Source organism: Pongo pygmaeus, chromosome 3 (assembly GCF_028885625.2).
Source record: "Pongo pygmaeus isolate AG05252 chromosome 3, NHGRI_mPonPyg2-v2.0_pri, whole genome shotgun sequence".
NCBI lineage: Eukaryota > Metazoa > Chordata > Mammalia > Primates > Hominidae > Pongo > Pongo pygmaeus.
Window position 1 is genome coordinate 168791373 of NC_072376.2, and position 20307 is coordinate 168811679.

At 35.2% G+C, this 20307-nt stretch overlaps 1 protein-coding gene across 3 annotated transcripts in view; it reads left to right on the forward strand.

Annotated features, from left to right (window-relative positions):
* GUCY1B1 (guanylate cyclase 1 soluble subunit beta 1) overlaps window positions 1–20307 on the forward strand; it is a 48420-nt gene that overhangs the window by 17153 nt on the left and 10960 nt on the right. For all 3 annotated transcript variants that reach the window (XM_054484548.2, XM_054484547.2, XM_054484549.2), the window contains exons 4-8: window positions 1394–1512; window positions 13494–13691; window positions 17318–17548; window positions 18804–18920; window positions 19839–19972. In XM_054484548.2, the coding sequence (XP_054340523.1) occupies window positions 1394–1512; window positions 13494–13691; window positions 17318–17548; window positions 18804–18920; window positions 19839–19972 (799 nt within the window). The remainder of the gene's footprint in view (window positions 1–1393; window positions 1513–13493; window positions 13692–17317; window positions 17549–18803; window positions 18921–19838; window positions 19973–20307) is intronic.

Genomic DNA, 20307 nt, shown 5'->3' on the forward strand with positions numbered 1-20307 from the left:
TAATGGGAAATCATACACATTTTTAATGTGATAGTAGTTAAGACAACTTTTTTGGAGAACAATTTTGCCTCATGAAAGCCTTTTAAAAAAATATTAAAACCCTTCAGTAATTTTTCCTAAAGAAACTATTAGATCTCTTTCCATTAAGATTTATGTATGTGTTTTCATGTCAGAGTTCCATATATTATCAAAAACTGAAAAAAAGCCTACATTTTCAATAAGAAGGGATTGGTTAAATAAATTATTGCATCCATATGTTGAATAAGATAGCAATTAAAACTGATACACAGCACTTTGGGAGGCTGAGGCGGGTGGATCACTTGAGGCCAAGAGTTCGAGACCATCCTGGCCAACATGGTGAAACCCCCTCTCTACTAAAAATACAAAAGTTAGCCAGGTGTGGCAGTGGGTGCCTGTGGTCCGAGCTACTCGGGAGGCTGAGGCAGGAGAATGGCCTGAACCTGGGAGGTGGAGGTTGCAGTGAGCCGAGATTGTACCAGTCCACTACAGCCTGGGCGACAAAGTGAGACTCTGTCTCAAAAAACTAAAAAAAATTTGATACAGAAAATTTAAGTTTTAGGAAATATTAATGATTGTTTGTTAAGAAAAAAGCAGGACACCAGGGTACATGTTATACGTAATCAAGTTATTAAGTATACATATTTATATAAAGACTTTTGTATCAAAATATTGTCATGTGCATTCTTGATTATTTTAAAAATCTGTGTTTTTTGGAAAAAAGAAGTAGTATATCAAATATATGCTTTAAAATGATCGAAATTGAGTACAGGGTGAGTATCTCTTGTCTAAAACTCTTGGGACCAGAAGTGTTTAGGCTTTCACATTTTTTTTGGATTTTGGAATATTTGCATACCCGTAAGAAGATATCTTGAGGATGGGATTGAAGTCGAAACATAAAATTCACTTATGTTTCATGTACACCTTATAGACATAAGCTGAAGGCAATTTTGTACAATATTTTAAATGATTTTCTGCATGAAACAACATTTTGACTGCAATCCATCACATGAGTTCAGGTGTAGAATTTTCCACTTGTAGTGTCATGTTGGTGACCAAAAAGTTTCAGGTTCTTGAGTATTTAGAATTTCAGATTTTCAGATTAGGTATGCTCCACTTATAATTTGTAATAGAAGCTGAAAAACTGGTTGCTTTGCTTGTAAATGCAAATGTACACCATTAACATGTTTATACGTTGTCTTCTCTGATTTCATTGTATTGTCCTGGCGGGATTTTTTTCATATGATATATGCTTGCCATGCACAAAAATTGAAGACATTTTACATTACTTAATAAACACTTATCTTCATTCTTTCTATTAACAATATTTCACCTGTTATATGCTTTTTTTTCCCCTCTTGAATTTGTAAAATAGATCTCAATGCTGGAGAAATCCTCCAAATGTTTGGGAAGATGTTTTTCGTCTTTTGCCAAGAATCTGGTTATGATACAATCTTGCGTGTCCTGGGCTCTAATGTCAGAGAATTTCTACAGGTAAGCAATTTGAGGTCCTATAGTTAAAAGTTCTGTGTTTATAGGTCTCAAATATAGACTCTAGAATACTTTTGTTCACTCAGCTGTATAAGAGTGTCTTGCTTCTGAAATGGAATCATAGTGACCTTTTTCTAATTCACATAAAATCATAGTTATTGGAGGGTCTTGAATACATTTTAGCATTATATTTTTTCTTTAACTTCTGGTTGCTGATACTGAATATGCAAGTTGTAAATTAATGTTCCCTGAAAAACTCCAGGTGGTCTTTTGTGATCTGTTCAACTGCCCTTTTTTTGGGGTAATGGCTATATATCCTAGTGATTGTGGTTTTATGTGTTAGACATTTCATAAGGCCTTATTTTCTGTTTACAAAACATTCCTAGTTTGTAGATATAATCGAGCAATGTATCAGTATTTATGAAGTTCTACCTGGAGCTCAATGTTTAGGAAAAAGTAGTAGGGTTTTCAGGTGTTCTGTCACCAAAACATATTTAAGATCCATTATCATGAGTTACATATTAATTAATCTACTGTACAAGGGAAAACAGGAAACAGTTCAAAGTCAGTTTCAGGTGAAAAAGATAAATAACGCAATCACAGGCCTTTGTCTTATATTCTTGTTAAAGTTACCTTAAAAGATTTTACTAGTAAATTACACATTAGATGAGAGACTATTTCTGGATTGACTATACTATTTTAAGCATTGGCATTTGTGAGACCCTCTTCTTGAAATGTGTTAACATTGAAAATTATGTAGTTGTTTGCAAAGGATATTTCTAAACTGGCTGCTTTCATCAGCCAGATCTTGCTGGAAAATGATGTCAGTGCAATACTAGCTGAACCGAAGCCCAGTTTTGAGGGAATGTAAACTACTTTCAATCCAGCTGCATTATTGATTTAACAGCCAAAATAAGAACTTTAGTGTTTAATCAAAATGTCTGTTGTTTACATAGTGACATTTTTCTTATAAACTTAAAACAGCATTAAATCAAGTTGGAAACTGGTTTGCAATCTCCTGCCATGGATTTACTAAACTACTGGTGTCAGAAAAAGCTGCCACTTCCAAATGAAGTAGCTGCCAAGAGATATTTAAATAAAATTGAACAGGCAGCATTTAATGGGATTATTTTAAATGGATTAAAGTTTGATACTTAAATGTTTTGGGGGATTTTGGGTTTTTGAATACATATTTCACTTTTTAGTACTTTTGTTGGCCACTATCAACTTATAGCAAAGGTTCAACTTTCAGTTGTTCTGACTTATAACTCTCTCTCTCAATGCCCATGTTTACATAACAAAACAAAGATTCAAGTGGTTTTATTAATTCCTTTTTTTTTTTAACCTCTACTTATTGTGACCATCTGCTAAGCTTGTTATGGCACAGTAAGAGAGCAAGCGGCCTTTTAGGTGTGTTTCTCTGTATTCCAGAACTGCTTTATCCAATAGGACAACCACTGGTGCATGAGGCTACTCAGCATTTAAAATGAGATGTGCAAGCTGGGGAGTGGCTCACACCTGTAGTCCCAGCTACTTGGAGGCTGAGGTGGGAGGATCACTTGAGCCTGGGAGATGGAGGCTGCAGTGAGTGAGCTATGATCACATCACTGCACTCCAGCCTGGGTGACAGAGGTGAGACCCTGTCTCTACATACATACATACATGTATACATACATACATACATACAACAAAGTGCAATGTGCTGCAAGTGTAAAATATACACCAGATGTCAAAGACAGTACAAAAAGAATAAAAGATGGCTCATTCACAATTTTATATTGATTTCATGTTAAAATGATAATATTTTGGATATATTTGGTTATATAAAATGTAGTTAACATAGCTTTAAATTATACACAATTTTATTTTATTTCTCTTTCAATGTGAGAGTGAAAAATGAAGAAACTAGAAAGTTAGAATACTGTAGTTTTCATCAATATTTTACATTATGATTCAGTTCTTTTATTTTCTCCTGGTTTTGAAATTATACATTTTAAGGGCAAATTGAATATGTTAAAATACTGCTTTTCTAAAAAGTAGATATTTATGTTATCATTAGGCTGATTACACAGAAATTAAATGGACTTTTTCTGTGTGACTATAAAACAAAATCATTAACTTTCATACATTGTTTTAACATACCAGCATACATATAAAAATTAATGTTTTTATTACATAAATTAATAAAATATTCTTTATGGTGACTTCAACTCTTCACTAAAAATTTAAAGACTTTCTTTCTGTTTCAGCCCTGGTTTTAATCAGTCACCACATCTTTAGATTCTATTTCCCAAATACTGAGCTTTGGGAATTCTGCCACTTTTCTCTATTTCCCCCACACTTCTTTGGGAGAGTCTACCATTATCTAGAGGTTGGATGGATTCCCTGCTTCTCTTCATGACTCCTCCAATCTCTTCTCCATCCTATAACTCTAGTGCTTTTTCTGAAATGCAAATGTATCTCGTTGTATCGTTTTCTTGCTTAAACTCTGGAGTAATTTTTTATTGCTCATTGGAAACTGTCAAAATATTTAAAACAATTGAAACCTACATCCTTTCTGCATCTTTCCTCTCCCTCTCCCCCAGTCTAGCCAAACTTAACCTCTTTAAGAACCTTGTATTTATCTTGTTCCCGCTATCCTCTCAGCTTTTCCACTGTTCTTCTCTTTGCCTGGAACATGGTTCCAGCACTTTCCCCATAGATAAATTCTATTAATTCTGCAGGTAAAATTACTTCTCCGGGAAGGCACCACTCCTCTCTCCAAGCTCTGCCCTATCCTAGTCACGGTAACTAACCTCTCTCTTATTTTCATAGGACACTCTATTTCCCCAGCCACAGTAGTTTTCACACTGCATTATCATTCCCATTTGATGGACTGAAATGTAAACTTCAGGAAGCCAGAGATCATGTATAATCTCTTAATGTTTGTACCTTCACAGATGCAATCTCTATATCTGAGAATAAATGAATATCTCTTTTTTAAAAAAGTGAATATTTGTTGTTTGTGCAAAAGCAGAAAACACACAATAGGAAGCAAACACACCAATAGATCAAGCTGAATTATTTGACTCAGGATAACCCATTTTGAGTGAGACCCTGTAATTTTTTTTATTGATGAATCATAGATTAAAATATAAAAGAAGAGATACACTAGACCAATTTCCTTTTCAGGTGAACATACTAAATTACTGTTTATTATTTAATTTACAGGGTACATTGCTTGTATCTGTTGACACTTTTAAAATGGTCATTCTAACATTTCCATTTTAAGCTTTTAGGGAACACTAAAATAGCTACTGAAATCATAACATGGGAGACTATTTGATTATGCCTTAGCTGAGCAACTCTGACTCACTCATCATAGCAAGCAGAATTTCCTTGGAAGTTGCCTGTCCACAGCCTCTCAGTTGGATACATTATTAAGAATAGGTCTGTCTTATATATGTATATACCTACCATATCATTGTTTTTACTTTTCTTGAAATAATGGAAAAAAAATTCTAAGTACTAGACACAGCATATAATAGGCAATTAATGATATAGTCTTTGAATAATAGAATTAATTAATTCTGAAGATATGTATCTTTATAATTATTTGGTCCAGACTGTTTTATCAGGATAATACCTCTTTTGCTTAAATTTTTTATTCAAGGACATACTATATAGATAATATCTGTAGCTTAGCTCCAGAAAAATATTTGTTTTCTCACATGGAGGTTATCATTTCTATCCATAGTTGACTTAACGAATACTAACATATCTTTCCCCTTGAAAGGCTTTGGTGCCAATATCCAATTCATGACCCTGCTTATGCAGTCTCTCCTGTGCTTCCAAATTCAAGTTTAAAAATTTTGCATTATGCTTATTTTAAGCCACCCTGAGACTTTAACAAAAAATAGCTAGAAGTCCTAAATGGATAAAGTAATAAAATATAAGAAATATTTTTAGCGATAACTTTGTAGAAATACTCCTCTTCTCTAGGCATTTCACAGTTTAGAACTGATTTTTTCTTAAATCACCAGTGAAACCATCAACTTGTGGGCTGATGAAAAAAGTAATAATCTTTGGCATTTATTCTTTGGTTGATTTAATAATTGAAAATATAATGTATCAGAAAGAGAAAAAGAAATAAGACATTTTTAAAATTTGATTTTTGGATCTTATATATTTTACCTGGATATATTGTCTTAAAGACAAGACCATATTTCAGTAAGAATTTTGTCTAGTTTTTCCACTTTTTAATTCGTAAATTGAGAATAAAATGTGTGGTTCCATGCTATTGCTATAGTCAATTTCTTTTTTTTGCGTTTTTCAAAATTTTTTTATTATTATTTTGGAGACGGAGTCTTGTTCTGTTGCCCAGGCTGGAGTGCAGTGGCGCAATCTCGGCTCACTGCAAACTCCGCCTCCTGGGTTCACGCCATTCTACTGCCTCAGCCTCTGGAGTCGCTGGGACTACAGGCGCCCGCCACCACACCCGGCTACTTTTTCTTTTTTTTTTTTTTTTTGTATTTTTGTATTTTTTAGTAGAGACGGGGTTTCACCGTGTTAGCCAGAATGGTCTCGATCTCCTGACCTCATGATCCGCCGGCCTCGGCCTCCCAAAGTGCTGGGATTACAGGCCTGAGCCACCGCGCCCGGCCGCTATAGTCAATTTCTATCGGAAGCTTCCAGTGTACTGATGAAAAGACTGCAAAGAATACAAGGGATTTGAAAGCTTCATAAGAAAATAGCTGATAAGGAATGTTCAGTTTAATGTTATATCCACCTTAATCCACGCTCACCTCTACTCTCTAATATCCTATTGCATTATGGCAGATTATATTTTCCCTAAATTACTGCAACAGTCTCTCCCATCTCACATGCATTTCTGTAGTATGATTTTGCCTCTTCCTTGCAGGAGGTAAAATTCTCTTTTCCTTGAATCTGAGTTGGCTTTAGTGACTATTTAACAATCGAATGGGGCAGAAGTGAGATATTTAAACTTCCTAGGCTAGAGTACAAGAAGTCTTGGTTTCCTCCAGGGTATCTTGGAACAGTTGCTGTTGGAATGGTAACTCTAGAAACCCAAACACGTGAAATGAGAAGCACAAGCCACATGGAGAGGCCACGTGTAGACTGGCAGATAGCAGTTCTAGCTGGGCTCTCAGCGAAGAGCTAGAAATAACTACCAGCCATTTGATTGATCCATCTTGGAAAACCAGCCTGCTCCGGCATTCTGATAATTTCAGCCCAGTTTCCATCTGATTCTGTCCCGAGGGTAGAACTTTCTAATTTAGCCAGACAACCCACAGAACCATGAAAGATAACAAATAAATTATTAAAGTTGTTTGACATTCAGCTATGGATAACTAGACCACTACTCTGTGCATTATTTTTCCCTTTATATTTTATGTCTGTGTTAATATGTGTGTATATGCTTGTACAATGAGTCAAGAGCTTTGAGAAAGTTGTGTTTGATAAGATAATCTATTACCCCTGGGAAAAGGAGCCACGTCAGTCCCAAACAGGGATACGAATTCAATTTCAATGGTATTACATTGTTATTACATTATATTGTTTTTACCTCTCCGACAAATTTACAGAGTTAAAATGCAATTAAAATGAACAGCGAAGGCTGCCAGATTGACTATGAAAATATACGTGGGCAAATGCAACTTTAGAGAACAGTTAGGATTTAAATTATGACCTAATTTAAATTAGAACTCAGGTGAATAGTTAGATCAATGTTCTTTCATTATTTGCTGGAGACACTGGCTTCTTCAACTAACCTTGATATGGTGACAGTTTCAGTCTTTCACTCAACTCAGATATATTTGAGTTTATCAACCAGCGCCTCTGTTCAGCCTGCAATGGGATTTTCTTCAATTCCTGTTGGCTCCAGGTTTTGGCTTATTAAATACAACATTGTGATTTGGCCACCAGGAACAATCTGAGATTGATGACTGATCTAATTCTTAAATGTTTGTGCAAAGGGTTATTTTAGGAATTATGAGGATTTTCCTGAACAGCTGTAAAATTCTAATACTTCCCTAAATTATTTATATTTCTTAAGAAAAAGCACACCATTCACTTTATTTTTAACTTTGGAATTTCAAAAAGAACTGTTTTCTCAGCATCTACAATGCCAATTTCTATAATCCAATAATAAAAATAGTTTTATTTTTTAAAAACTTGTGAAGGAAGATAAGAAATATTCCAGAATTGTAAGGCTTTTCAGTTAGAATAACTGGTATATATTTTCATAATTTTTCAAAATATTGATTAATTGTTACATGTAGTATTATATAGACTGGATCTTTTTTAACATGAGTTTAAAAGTAGTAGAATAAGAGAAATATTTTAACTGTTTTTCTTTAATTAAAATATTTCCTTGGAGAGGATGGTAATGATAAATTGATATAGCTTTAAAGCTATTTCCATTTAAATAATTTTAGTGACTCTGGTACAGTTTCTTTTTAAATAGAGATTTTCGATGTTTCTTTTAGAAAAGAATCTCTATATCTTTTCAGTTGGAAAGCTATTTAATTCTCAAGGAGCAGCTCCAGGAAGAAAAGGCAGGAAAAGTATTATGAAAACATTCACTTCCTACTCCAATCTCATGCTATTTACTTTGGTGTTTCTCATCATCTAGGGTTTGATATTCCATTTTACTTAGGTCTACTTTGTTTAGATGTTTTATCTTCAAATTCCAAAATGACTTTTTTCTTATAAAACTTAACAAAATATTTTTTAAATTACATGACTCTCTTTAAAGAATGTTGGTGTTGGTCCTATTTTTCAGAGGTGTGAGGGAAAGAAAGAAAGGAAATCCTATACCTCATTCTCCTTCACTGGAAAACAAAAAGAGGTTTGCAATGACTGATTTTAAAGATTTCTTGCAGATCTAAACTGCAGTGATATTCTCAACACAGACAACTCCCTTCTCCCCATCCACTAAAACAAGGATTCTTGGAGACTGAAAATGTTTTTCTTTAAAACATTCAAGGCAAGGTCTTACCCATTTCCGTGGATCCTTTAAAAAATTTAATTAGATGTCCTTGATACAGGAAAATCAGGTAGTTGACTTCTGGGGACTTTGCCTCTGTAATTATGTAAGAACTTATTTTTGGCATGCATATTACAAAAAGAAAATGTGCATTTATTTTGAAACATTCCAAGATCTTTAAAAATGTGACACTTTATTACTCAAAGGAATGATAAATTGTCTTTTGTTTTCTAAATCTGTGAAGTGTACTACATCTGAAACTCCAGTACAGTACCCCAGAATACCAGAACTAATTTTTCTTTTATAAATGATAAATGCAAGGTGATAAAATAAACTAGACTGACAGGGAGCAGAATTCCTGAGTAGAAAAACCACATTCATTTGCTTGTGGAAAAACAATAAAATGATATTAGAACATTAAGAAATGAAATTATGAAATTAAAACCTTTAGGTATCTCAAGACGTCAAAATAGATGAATGGACCTACTCTCTATATTTTTCTATATTGATTTTATGAAGCCTAGAAGAATGAATCAAAGCATATTTCAGGTTAACATCGTTGTTTCCTGGGAATCTACTTGTGCTGCAATATAAGAGTTTACATGTTTTCAGTGTCTTTTTTACTTTCATACATATGGACATACTTCTTTGCAATCGGCCACACAGCTCTTTACTTTCTGTAAGTGCTTCTGTGGGTATATTTAGAAATAACACAGAATATCAGTTTTGATATGAAACTCTTATTCTCCAGAATACACTGTTAGAGCAATGTGGATGAACTATCATCTTTGTTTAGATAGCATTATCACAAGTAGAAAGGGTTTCCTCTTGGCCATTGTAAGAATCTTTTTGTAGCAAAAAAAAAATTGTAGCCTGTATATGAGGATGACACACTTATTAGCAATATAAGTGTACTTAAATGAAAATAACTTTTAATCATTAATCCCATTTCTTGTAATAGTCTGGCTGTGGTAATTACTTTAAATTTTGAAAGAGTAAAGCCAAGTAAGGAAGGTTGTAACTCAAGAAATCCTAAGAGTATTTTTATATTAGATACTATCTAAAGAAAATCAATATTACATTAAGTGGTGTTCAATCTTTTATGATTCAGGAAAGCACTTTACTTGTTCAATTAATTAATAGTAAATTCAATAACACAGTAAATCTCTGCAGAGTTGGTTACTGCAAAAAGACAAAAAAAGGTGAACATTCTCATTTGGTGTTTTTGGTATCCTGTGGTGAGGGTGCAGTGCCTATCTTTAGTGACTCAGGAAGTACTGACTTGGACGATTGTGTCCACTCTCTGACTTGCCTTAGCATAAGCGGTGCCAGTAACATAAGTGGTGCAAGTCGTTATTGCCTTATGCCATCTGCTTGAGTGACTGTAGAAATGTTTTAATAATCCAGTAAAAAAGATGAGTATGAAAATGATGTAAGCACATTGATACACTGATTTATGAAATATGTAAGCATTCTGTATAGAAAAAATATTAAAATGCCTATTTGAAGTTATTGTTTGGTTCGATTTCCTTTTTTTTTTTTTGAGACAGAATCTCACTGTGTCACCCAGGCTGGAGTGCAGTGGCGAGATCTGGGCTCACTGCAACCTCCACCTTCTGGGTTCAAGCGATTCTCATGCCTCAGCCTCCCAAGTAGCTGGGACTACAGGCGTGCCCCACCACGCCTGGCTAATTTTTGTATTTTCTTTCTTTCTTTTTTTTTTTTTGAGATGGAGTCTTGCTCTGTTGCCCAGGCTGGAGTGCAGTGGCGAGATCTCGGCTCACTGCAAGCTCCACCTCCCAGGTTCATGCCATTCTCCTGCCTCAGCCTCCCGAGTGGCTGGGATTACGGGCACCCACCACCACACCCTGCTAATTTCTTTTTTTTTTCTCTTAGTAGAGACTGGGTTTCACCGTGTTAGCCAGGATGGTCTTGATGTCCTGACCTTGTGATCCGCCTGCCTCGGCCTCCCAAAGTGCTGGGATTACAGGCGTAAGCCACCACGCCCAGCCAATTTTTGTATTTTCAGTAGATGTGGGGTTTCACCATGTTGGCCAGGCTGGTTCTCGAACTCCTGACCTCAAGTGATCTGCCTGCCTCAGCCTCCTAAAGTGCTGGGATTACAGGTGTGAGACAGCGCGCCTGGCCTCAGTTTCTTTTTTAAGTGAGCCACAACACAGTACCTGGGCCTGACTCTATTAGAAACATTTTCTAAATGCAGCCACAAGCTCAATTTTGACTTTGTGAGAAATGCAGATAAAAATAAAACTCTCTTGGTGATTTTTTTTTTCTCATCCGATTTTCTTTCACAAAATGTTTCACAACATAAGTAGAAGTATAAGGGGTCTGGGAGGGCTATGAAGCAGTTCTCAGGTCATCCCTTCTAAGGGAAGAGTTCTGATGAGAATGATTCATCATTGGGAGAACCTCTCATACTATTCAACCAAGTAAAACAGTTTTAGGACTCAGGGGTTTGAAGGTTATATATAGCTCTTCAATACTTAGTGTCTGCCATATTGGATTACTTTTACATGGCAATAGCAGCCTCTAGAGGCAATCCGGATGAACTTATGTTTTTGCTAAGAATTAGCTTGACTCTAACAGGTATAATTGTGGCGAAGGAAACAGTAGATGCAGACAGTTCAAAAAGTCACCAGATTTATCGAGTTGAGGAGATCATTGAATCGTTTATCTGGATTAGATTGTCAAAATTCATGACCTAGCTCAAATCACATCTTCATTTTGAAGTATTTTAACTCCATTCTTTCAGTCTGAGTTGTTGGCTTCCTCATTTGCTCATCAAAAGCCACTCTACACATCCATTTGTGATATAAACCATAAGCTGCTTAATCCTCATCATGTAGATCTGCATCCAAACATCTACCCTGCCCCCCAGCCCACATGACACAGTGTATGATATATAATGCACATACAATAACATTATAGAGTGAATGCATGATTGAGTGGATGTGCGGAAGGGACAGAAAGTTAATGCTGTAGGTGTCCTGTTAGAGTATTGCTCAAATGTGGACACCCGCAGAATCATCTCATTCTCACTGTAGTTTCTTCCCAGTAATCTCACTGGATTTTTCTGTTTTTCTAAATTGACCTCTTTGAGATGTTCGGAATGAGAGCCATAGTTTAATTTTGGCATATCTCCAGCACTTTCATTTTAGATATGTTCTTTTATGCCCATGACATTTTGAAACTGTTTTGTTGTTTTTCTTTTCTTCTCTTTAAAAATAATCACCAGTTGTGAATAGAGTAATACTTGCTTAGTGTATTTGTTTTTTATTGCTACCATAACAAATGACCACAAACTTAAGTGCTTAACACAACACAAATTTATTACCCTATGGTTTCGTAAGTTGGAATTCCATTGCAGGTCTTACTGGACTATATTCAGCGTGCTGTACTGGCGGGACTGTGTTTCTTTATGTTGGCCTTTGGAGATAATTGTTTTCTTCCTCATTCAAGTATTGACAGAATTCAGTTCCATGCAGTTATAGGGCTGAGGACCCAGTTTCCTTGACTGTCAGCAGGCAGCTGCCCTAAAGTCCTGGAGACCTCTCTCCAGTCCTTCAACAGTCTCCTACATCTCAGAACCAGTTGCATGGTGTTGAATCCTTCTCATACTCGCATCTCTTTGACCTTCTGTCATTGCACCTCTCTCTCTCTCACCATGTAGCAGGGAAAGCTTCTTGACTTTTAAGTGCACAGTCGCTCATGTGACTAGGTTGGGCTCACCTGGATAATCCAGGATAATCTTCCCAACTCAAGGTCCATAACCCTCATCACATCTGCAAAATCCCTTTCAGTATGCGATACAACACATTCACAGGGATTAAGGAAAGGGAATCTTTCAGAGACAGTTGTTTTTCCAGCCTCATCTGAAAAGTGCTAAGTGCCTTATATACATGTTTAAAGTTATCTCCATTTTGCCAGAAGAAATAAAGTCTTAGAAAAATTGGGCGAATTGGCTACCTTCCTATGAAATGACAGTCATTATTTAAACCCATGCCTACTTGATCCTAAGTCATATTGCTCTTAATTCCTATACCGTGCTGTGCTGTGTGTATATCCTACTATATATGTGCAGCACACGCACGTGCGCACACACACACACACACACACACACACACACACACCCCCCAACATGTTATGAACTGTTATTTGAAAAATCATCTTGGGCCACATAAAATGTAAAGCTTACACCATTTCTTCTAGTACTCTTTACACCAATTAGTTTTGTATATTAGTAATCTGAGACTCAGGGAAATATGGCATCTTCCAAATTAATGGCACGGCTACAAAAACAGAAAATATTTATTGGCCAATTTATTAGTTTTCCTAGACTTCCATTTCAAAATGTAGTTATTTCACAGATTAGCTATGAAACTCCACCTTGATGATAGCATACTAAAGAACATGAAGAAATTACATTGCTTTAGTTTCTAAAATAGATTTTTAATCTCTAAGATATTAGAATAGTTAAATAGAAATCACAAAATAATATGCTTATTTTTATATGCTTATAATTTAGGCATAGTTTTTTGAGTTGAAAATTAAGTTTTAGAATTGCAGTATAAACAGAAGGGAAATGTGTGAGTCCTTTGGGCATTCCCTGTTGTTGATCACAACACGTATAAACAACTGCCCCAAGATCTTGTAAATATGAGTATCTTTGCCTTAGACCTTAACTATGTTTTTTCTGTTTTAGCCATCCTTTTTAATCCCACTTATCTTTTCTTAAAATGTACTAACTATTCATAGCTGCAGATATTTTTCTTAATTCTACTATCTTAGTTTCATTTTCTCTGTGGCACTTGCTTTACAGATATCTCAGTGGAGTGAAGGATGTGCTTGCTACATGTGCTGCTTTGCTGATCTGCCCAGTAGACTCCGATTTGACTCTTGTTTTCATATCTTGCTTTCCCAGAGTCTGCTGTCATTGCGAAAGCATTGTTTATTGGTCTCCCTTTCTTCTTTGCTGCAGAACCTTGATGCTCTGCACGACCACCTTGCTACCATCTACCCAGGAATGCGTGCACCTTCCTTTAGGTGCACTGATGCAGAAAAGGGCAAAGGACTTATTTTGCACTACTACTCAGAGAGAGAAGGACTTCAGGATATTGTCATTGGAATCATCAAAACAGTGGCTCAACAAATCCATGGCACTGAAATAGACATGAAGGTAACAAACAGCAATGGAGACTTCTGAACACAGATGACATCTAAAAATATTTTAAATGACACTCTTTAAATTTACCTGCAGTTATCACTGTTAGTGCTCTTCCCTGGAAGTATATATAAGCCAAAACAGTGGAAAGACCAGCAATCTTCTATATTTGGCCTGGGAGTGCATTATACAGTATATTTTTTTCCTTCTGGCAGCAGATTTTTCTTTCTAATTATATATTGTTCAAGGCTACAAGAAATTTACTTTGCATTCCCTGTGAACACACACCAGCTGGGAAGCAGAAGGATATGTGACGACTGAGCTGTGGGTTTCAGCATGCAAAATATCCATAATATGGATAGTCAAATTCTAAGGCAATATAAAATTAAGTATTATTTTATAGATCATTTTCTCTTTGTCGATTTTTGTCTGCCCTGAAATATAGTTGGAATGTCTAATTTTGTGGATGAAAGTGTTTGTTTTTGTTTTTGTTTTCAATCAAGTTACTTGGTGAAAGAAGCCAGGTCTGATACTTTAAAAATCATGCTGTTGTTGATAATACACACTCTTAGTTTTGAGTGATAATTTCAAGGTACTGATAGGGCAACCATACAACAAAGAGAACCACTGTTTCTCTTTATCTCTGGCCCTTATGGTTTCTCCCAGTCAGGCTGCTTTTTATGTGTTCAGCATGTTCATACCCAAGAGTCAATTCTCAGTAGCGTTAAACTTGAGGCCAAAGTGGGGTGATAGATACCTTTTTCCAACCTTTCTTTATTTATAGAAAACCTAATAGACAATTCTTTCTTATAGATCATAGATATATTGTAACACACTTGGGAGGTCTAAAACCCTTAAGTGGAGTATGATCCAAAATTAAAATAGTAACATTTAAATAAATTAGAAAGATATTCCACATGTTTAATCTAGTAAAGTTATGTTAGAGTTCATGGTTTTCTTTCTTTCAGAAGTTGGTGTTAGTTCTTACGTGGCACTTGTTGGTGATTCCCAGGTGCATCGTTAGTTTTTCTACAACCATTAGTAATGGCAGAAACCACAATTACTTTTGCACCAACCTAATAGAAAGTAGGACTGTGTATAACATGGCATTATCAAATGCAGACATTTAAAAATTAAAGCCTTGGGTAAAGTATCACAATTCATCCATGATTGGGAATCTCACTGGTATTCAATCAAAATAGTATATACCTCACATTTCCAATCTTTTGTTCTTGACATTAAACTAACACAGTATCACCCAGGCGCAGTGGCTCATGCCTGTAATCCCAGCACTTTAGAAGGCCAAGGCGGGGGGATCACGAGTTCAGGAGATTGAGACCATCCTGGCTAACATGGTGAAACCCCGTCTCTACTAAAAATACAAAAAAATAGCCAGGCCTGCTCGTGGGCGCCTGTAATCCCAGCTACTTGGGAGGCTGAGGCAGAAGAATCGCTTGAACCCGGGAGGCACAGGTTGCAGTGAGCCAAGATCTCGCCACTGCACTCCAGTCTGGGTGACAGAGTGAGACTCCGTTCTCAAAAAAATAGAAAAAAATAAAGCAAAACAAAACAAAAAACAAAAAAACACAGCATCTATACTGAGTGAACCTATATGCATATTGTATGCACTGTTGGTTTTATTTTTATTTAACCAGACTGAGAAAGAGTTAGGTTCATAGAAACTTCAGAAAGAAACACAAATTAGGACACACTTGGAAACTACTATTACTGTGGTATTAGAATCTTTGGTATGGGAGATTGATGGCTTTAGCAAACTGTATGAAATTCAAGTATTTACTTAATTGTATGGTTCACTTTATAAAATATTTAAATTCTCTTCTGACCATTTATTCAAGTGCTTCAATATGAACTTCTGAAATATTTGCATTTTATAAACATATTTTGTGTATTTAATTTTTTCAAAGACACTGTTTTGACTTCTTGAGGCATTCTCACATTAAGTTTATCAGGTCCAGAGATACCAATTTGAACCACATAATTAATACTAGATCATGTCATAAAGTGATATACCAATGAGAAGTTAAAAATATGATTAGAAAAGCTATTTGTTTTGCCAGTTTGATCGAAGGAAAAAAATTAGAATAGAATAATTAATTCATAAGTTTAGGATACATATAATTCAGTTTCTCTAGTTAAATAGAAACAGAGTAGAACATCAAAAGTAGGCCTGACATTTAAGATTGACTCTCTCGCCTTGTCTATGAGTTAGGGAAATCAACCTTAATGTGGTAAAATTTTCAAATTATAAATAAAGATACTAATATTTAACCAGTATAGTAAGTTATTCTGACAGTGAGGTAGTGACATCCCAGTTTTGCTATAAAATATATCTAAAAGGATATATACAATAGCATCTATAGTTATTGTAATTTGTTTTATAAATTGCAGAGAATGCGACAGGGTACTCCTGAGAAAAAAAAAAAGAAAAGAAAAATGAGCAACATTTTGTTTTTATTTAGCTGTAACTGAAGAAATGTTGTCCCAAACTTTTTCCCTTTTGGGTCTGGTCGCCGTTGAGATCGAGTTTTCCCTTTGTAAGAGGGCTCATTGCTTGCAATTTCTTAACCTAAAAAGAAAAGGAAAATCTATACTTTCATAATGTATTTGCCTGTGAATAATACTTTAGAAATGTAGGATTTTTTTACATTATAGATATTAGCTCACAATTACGATTACTTCCTTAGAATGAATTCCTAGATTTGCAATTAAATCAAAGAATCCACAAAATTTTAGGGAATTTTTATGCCTATTGTCAATTTATCCTTCAGAAAGATTAATCAAAATAACCCCTCATCAGTGGTATTTGAGATGCCTCTTTTTCAGTACCTTACCCAATTTAATATTGTAACTTTTTTTTCTTTTTTTGAGACAGAGTCTCACTCTGTCACCCAGGCTGGAATGCAATGGCATGATCTCAGCTCACTACAACCTCTGCCTCCCAGGTTCAAGCAATTCTCCTGCCTCAGCCTCCTGAGTAGCTGGGATTACAGGCATCTGCCACTATGCCCAGCTAATTTTTGTATTTTTAGTAGAGATGGGGTTTCACCATGTTGGCCAGGCTGGTTTCAAACTCCTGACCTCAGGTGACCTGCCCGCCTCACCCTCCCAAAGTGCTAGGATTACAGGCATAAACCACTGCGCCTGGCCTGGTATTGTAACTTTATATATTTGCCATTTGATGGTTAAAAATGACATTGCATTTATTTTTGAATATGAATCTCTATCATTTTATTTCCCATTGTTTTAAAATAGTATTGTAATCTTATTTGATAGTGCCAGCTTGCATGGCTTTCAGGTTGTTCACTATACAAGTGTGCTTGGCTGAGAAGGCAGAGCCCACAAGTGCTTTTTTTTTCTAATTCTACCAAAAAGACCATATAGGATACTGGGGAACTGATACCAGATTTGTAATTTTACAATGATTATTCAATCTTCAAATTTTATAGATCAAAGTCCAGAAATATTTTCCTATTTTAGACATATGGAGTATTTGCATATATGTATTGAATTTTTGTAATTAATCTTCTAAATGCAGTATTCATAACTCATTTTTTATATTTAGGTATTTTTATTAAACTGAAATGAAGACAATTCATGCCATTTCCCCCTTTGATATCCAGGTTATTCAGCAAAGAAATGAAGAATGTGATCATACTCAATTTTTAATTGAAGAAAAAGAGTCAAAAGAAGAGGATTTTTATGAAGATCTTGACAGATTTGAAGAAAATGGTACCCAGGAATCACGCATCAGTCCATATACATTCTGCAAAGCTTTTCCTTTTCATATAATATTTGACCGGGATCTAGTGGTCACTCAGTGTGGCAATGCTATATACAGAGTTCTCCCCCAGGTAAAATGACAGCATACTTTCTTGGGGCCTGAGACAAAAGCCCATAGAAATACTACTGTTACAGGCAGGCATCCATTCATTTAACTCTCTGACTATGTATTAGGTAATATGCAGTTTATTGTAAGTTACACAAATTGTTTAATTGCGAACTAATTGTATTTGAGCATACTACAACTTTCCCTAGGACAACTATTTTTTTATAATAATCACATACAGAAACAGTAGGAATGTTATGTAAGAATAGTATACTTGTTTCAATGAAAAAAATGGATAACTTTTTAGTAACAGTCAACTTTCACATGTTTATTTATTCACTGAATAAAAATATTCATTGGATATCCACCATCTGTAAATAGCTTTAAAAATCAACTATTGATAGTGTTAAGGGAAAAGGGGGGATTTTAAAAAGCACTCACTAAAACACAAAATGATAGAGATGATCATGGATTGAGTAGAAAAAGCATGAAAGGAAGCAGTTGGGATGATGATGAGAACCTACTATTGACTTCTATGACAGATCCATTGGTAAAATCCTTTATTCTTACTCTTTTTTTCTTAAATACTAACTTTTGGAGTTGTATATGGCATATATTTAGAGATACTTTTTGCTTGTAATTAGAGACTTGAAAATTCAGGATTAGCCTAATTGGATCAGGTGAAATGGAAGCAGAGTAGTGTGCTGTCCTGGCTCTGGTATTGACTCTGCCTGTCCCTTACTGTATGACCTCGAACTTGTTACTTCACCTCTCTCAGCCTGTTTCTCTTTGTTCTGGCATGAGGATAGAAAGCATATGAAAAACACTTCGTTCATTGTAAGCAATCAGTGTTACCTATTGTTTTCACTTTTAGCCCTCTAGATAAATATTAAGAGAGTGTTTGCTCATGTTTTTGGTATTTTAATTTCATTTCAAGCCATACACATTTAACATATCACTGTACATTTTAAAAGATAAATTTTCATTTTTTCTTCTTCTGAAAATGCATTGTAAATTTGTGCTAGCTTACATTTGAATATTAGTCATCTGAATCCATATCAGATTTCATGTTCTTGTAACTATTTAATGTCCATTTAATCACCGAGTTGTATAGATTGAGATTTGGGTTCATAGTTTAGCTAAATTTCCCTTGAATTATAATAAATATAATTTTCTAGTTTTAAATATAACTGAGCTGATTTAATCAAGTGATTAATATCAAAGTATAAAAACTATTTTAACTGATGAGATACTCTTTTTGCTCTCTATCTACATTTTAGCTCCAGCCTGGGAATTGCAGCCTTCTGTCTGTCTTCTCGTTGGTTCGTCCTCATATTGATATTAGTTTCCATGGGATCCTTTCGCACATCAATACCGTTTTTGTATTGAGAAGCAAGGTAATCAAGATATTATTTCATTAAATGTGAGAAAGGTATGTTACAAATTAGAAGTGTTCAGAGGGGAAAATTATTACATTCTCTGAGAAAGTATAGAGAGATAAAACCCAGACCTCAAAGGAAGATCTATTTAAAAGGCAATAACATTGATTTTTGGTTTGCCTGAGGAGCAGTGGAACTCTATCAACTGATTAAAATTAACAGAGGTAAATTTTAGAGACTGTCTTTCTGAGACAGCCTTGTTTCACATCAAAAAACCAACATCTTTTACTCCCTGTACAGCTACAGTGCCTTATTTTAGAAATCAGTACTAAAAAGCATTTTTTCTTTGGAACTTCACTCAAAACCACTTATTTATTCTTTCTTAAATTGTCTATTGTTCTTAGTAGTGTTTTTGTGGGTGAATAAAAGTGATAAAATATTCACACAGTTGATAATTTAGATAGTGCTGGGATCTCACGGTTTCTGTTCTTGGGATAGATACAGCAAAAGTCAGTTTCCTAGAGTACCCATTGAATCCTTTCTGTATTCGGAACTGACTGTTTCCAGCTGCTCTATGAATACAGGGTGGGAGAATGGGGAGGCTTGGCTTATTCTTTGAGAGTCTTGTAATGTATTTTGGAACCATACCGGAAAATCAGGGGGATAAAAAAGATTCACAAAAGCTTGAAATAATTATGTGAAGAGTAGCACAGTTACTGTCCTGAATTCAGAGGGAACAGTCACTTTTCTGCAGTGTTGCAAGGTAGCCACTAGGCTTATTACAGGCAGAACTCTGACAGAAGGCCCTCTCCTGTTCTAATGATGCACTTATTCTGCTTTGTGGTTTGGTGGGAAATGAGATATGTGTGTCCTTGTTGCTGAATTCTTAGGTAGGCAGAAAGGCATTCATTAATGGTCGTATCTTGCCTTTTCAAGGAAGGATTGTTGGATGTGGAGAAATTAGAATGTGAGGATGAACTGACTGGGACTGAGATCAGCTGCTTACGTCTCAAGGGTCAAATGATCTACTTACCTGAAGCAGATAGCATACTTTTTCTGTGTTCACCAAGGTAATAATTTTTAGATTAATTATAATGGCTATCATTACCTATCTTTAGCTAACAACAAATGCCACAATATTTTATTCCATTACATTTACATATTCTCTGAGGTGTAATTAGATTTTACCGCCCTTGTTATATATTACTTTATAACAAGGATAATCTTATTTAATATTTGCTAATAAACTCAGAAGAAATCACATACTCTATGTTATTTGCCATGTCTTAATACATTTGTGGAGTGTTTAGGCCATTACACCATGGGATAAATAATCTGCAGTAAGCTAATTCTATACTTTTGAACCTTCAAAATAGGCATTATGTAGAAAAGCGATTTTTTAAAG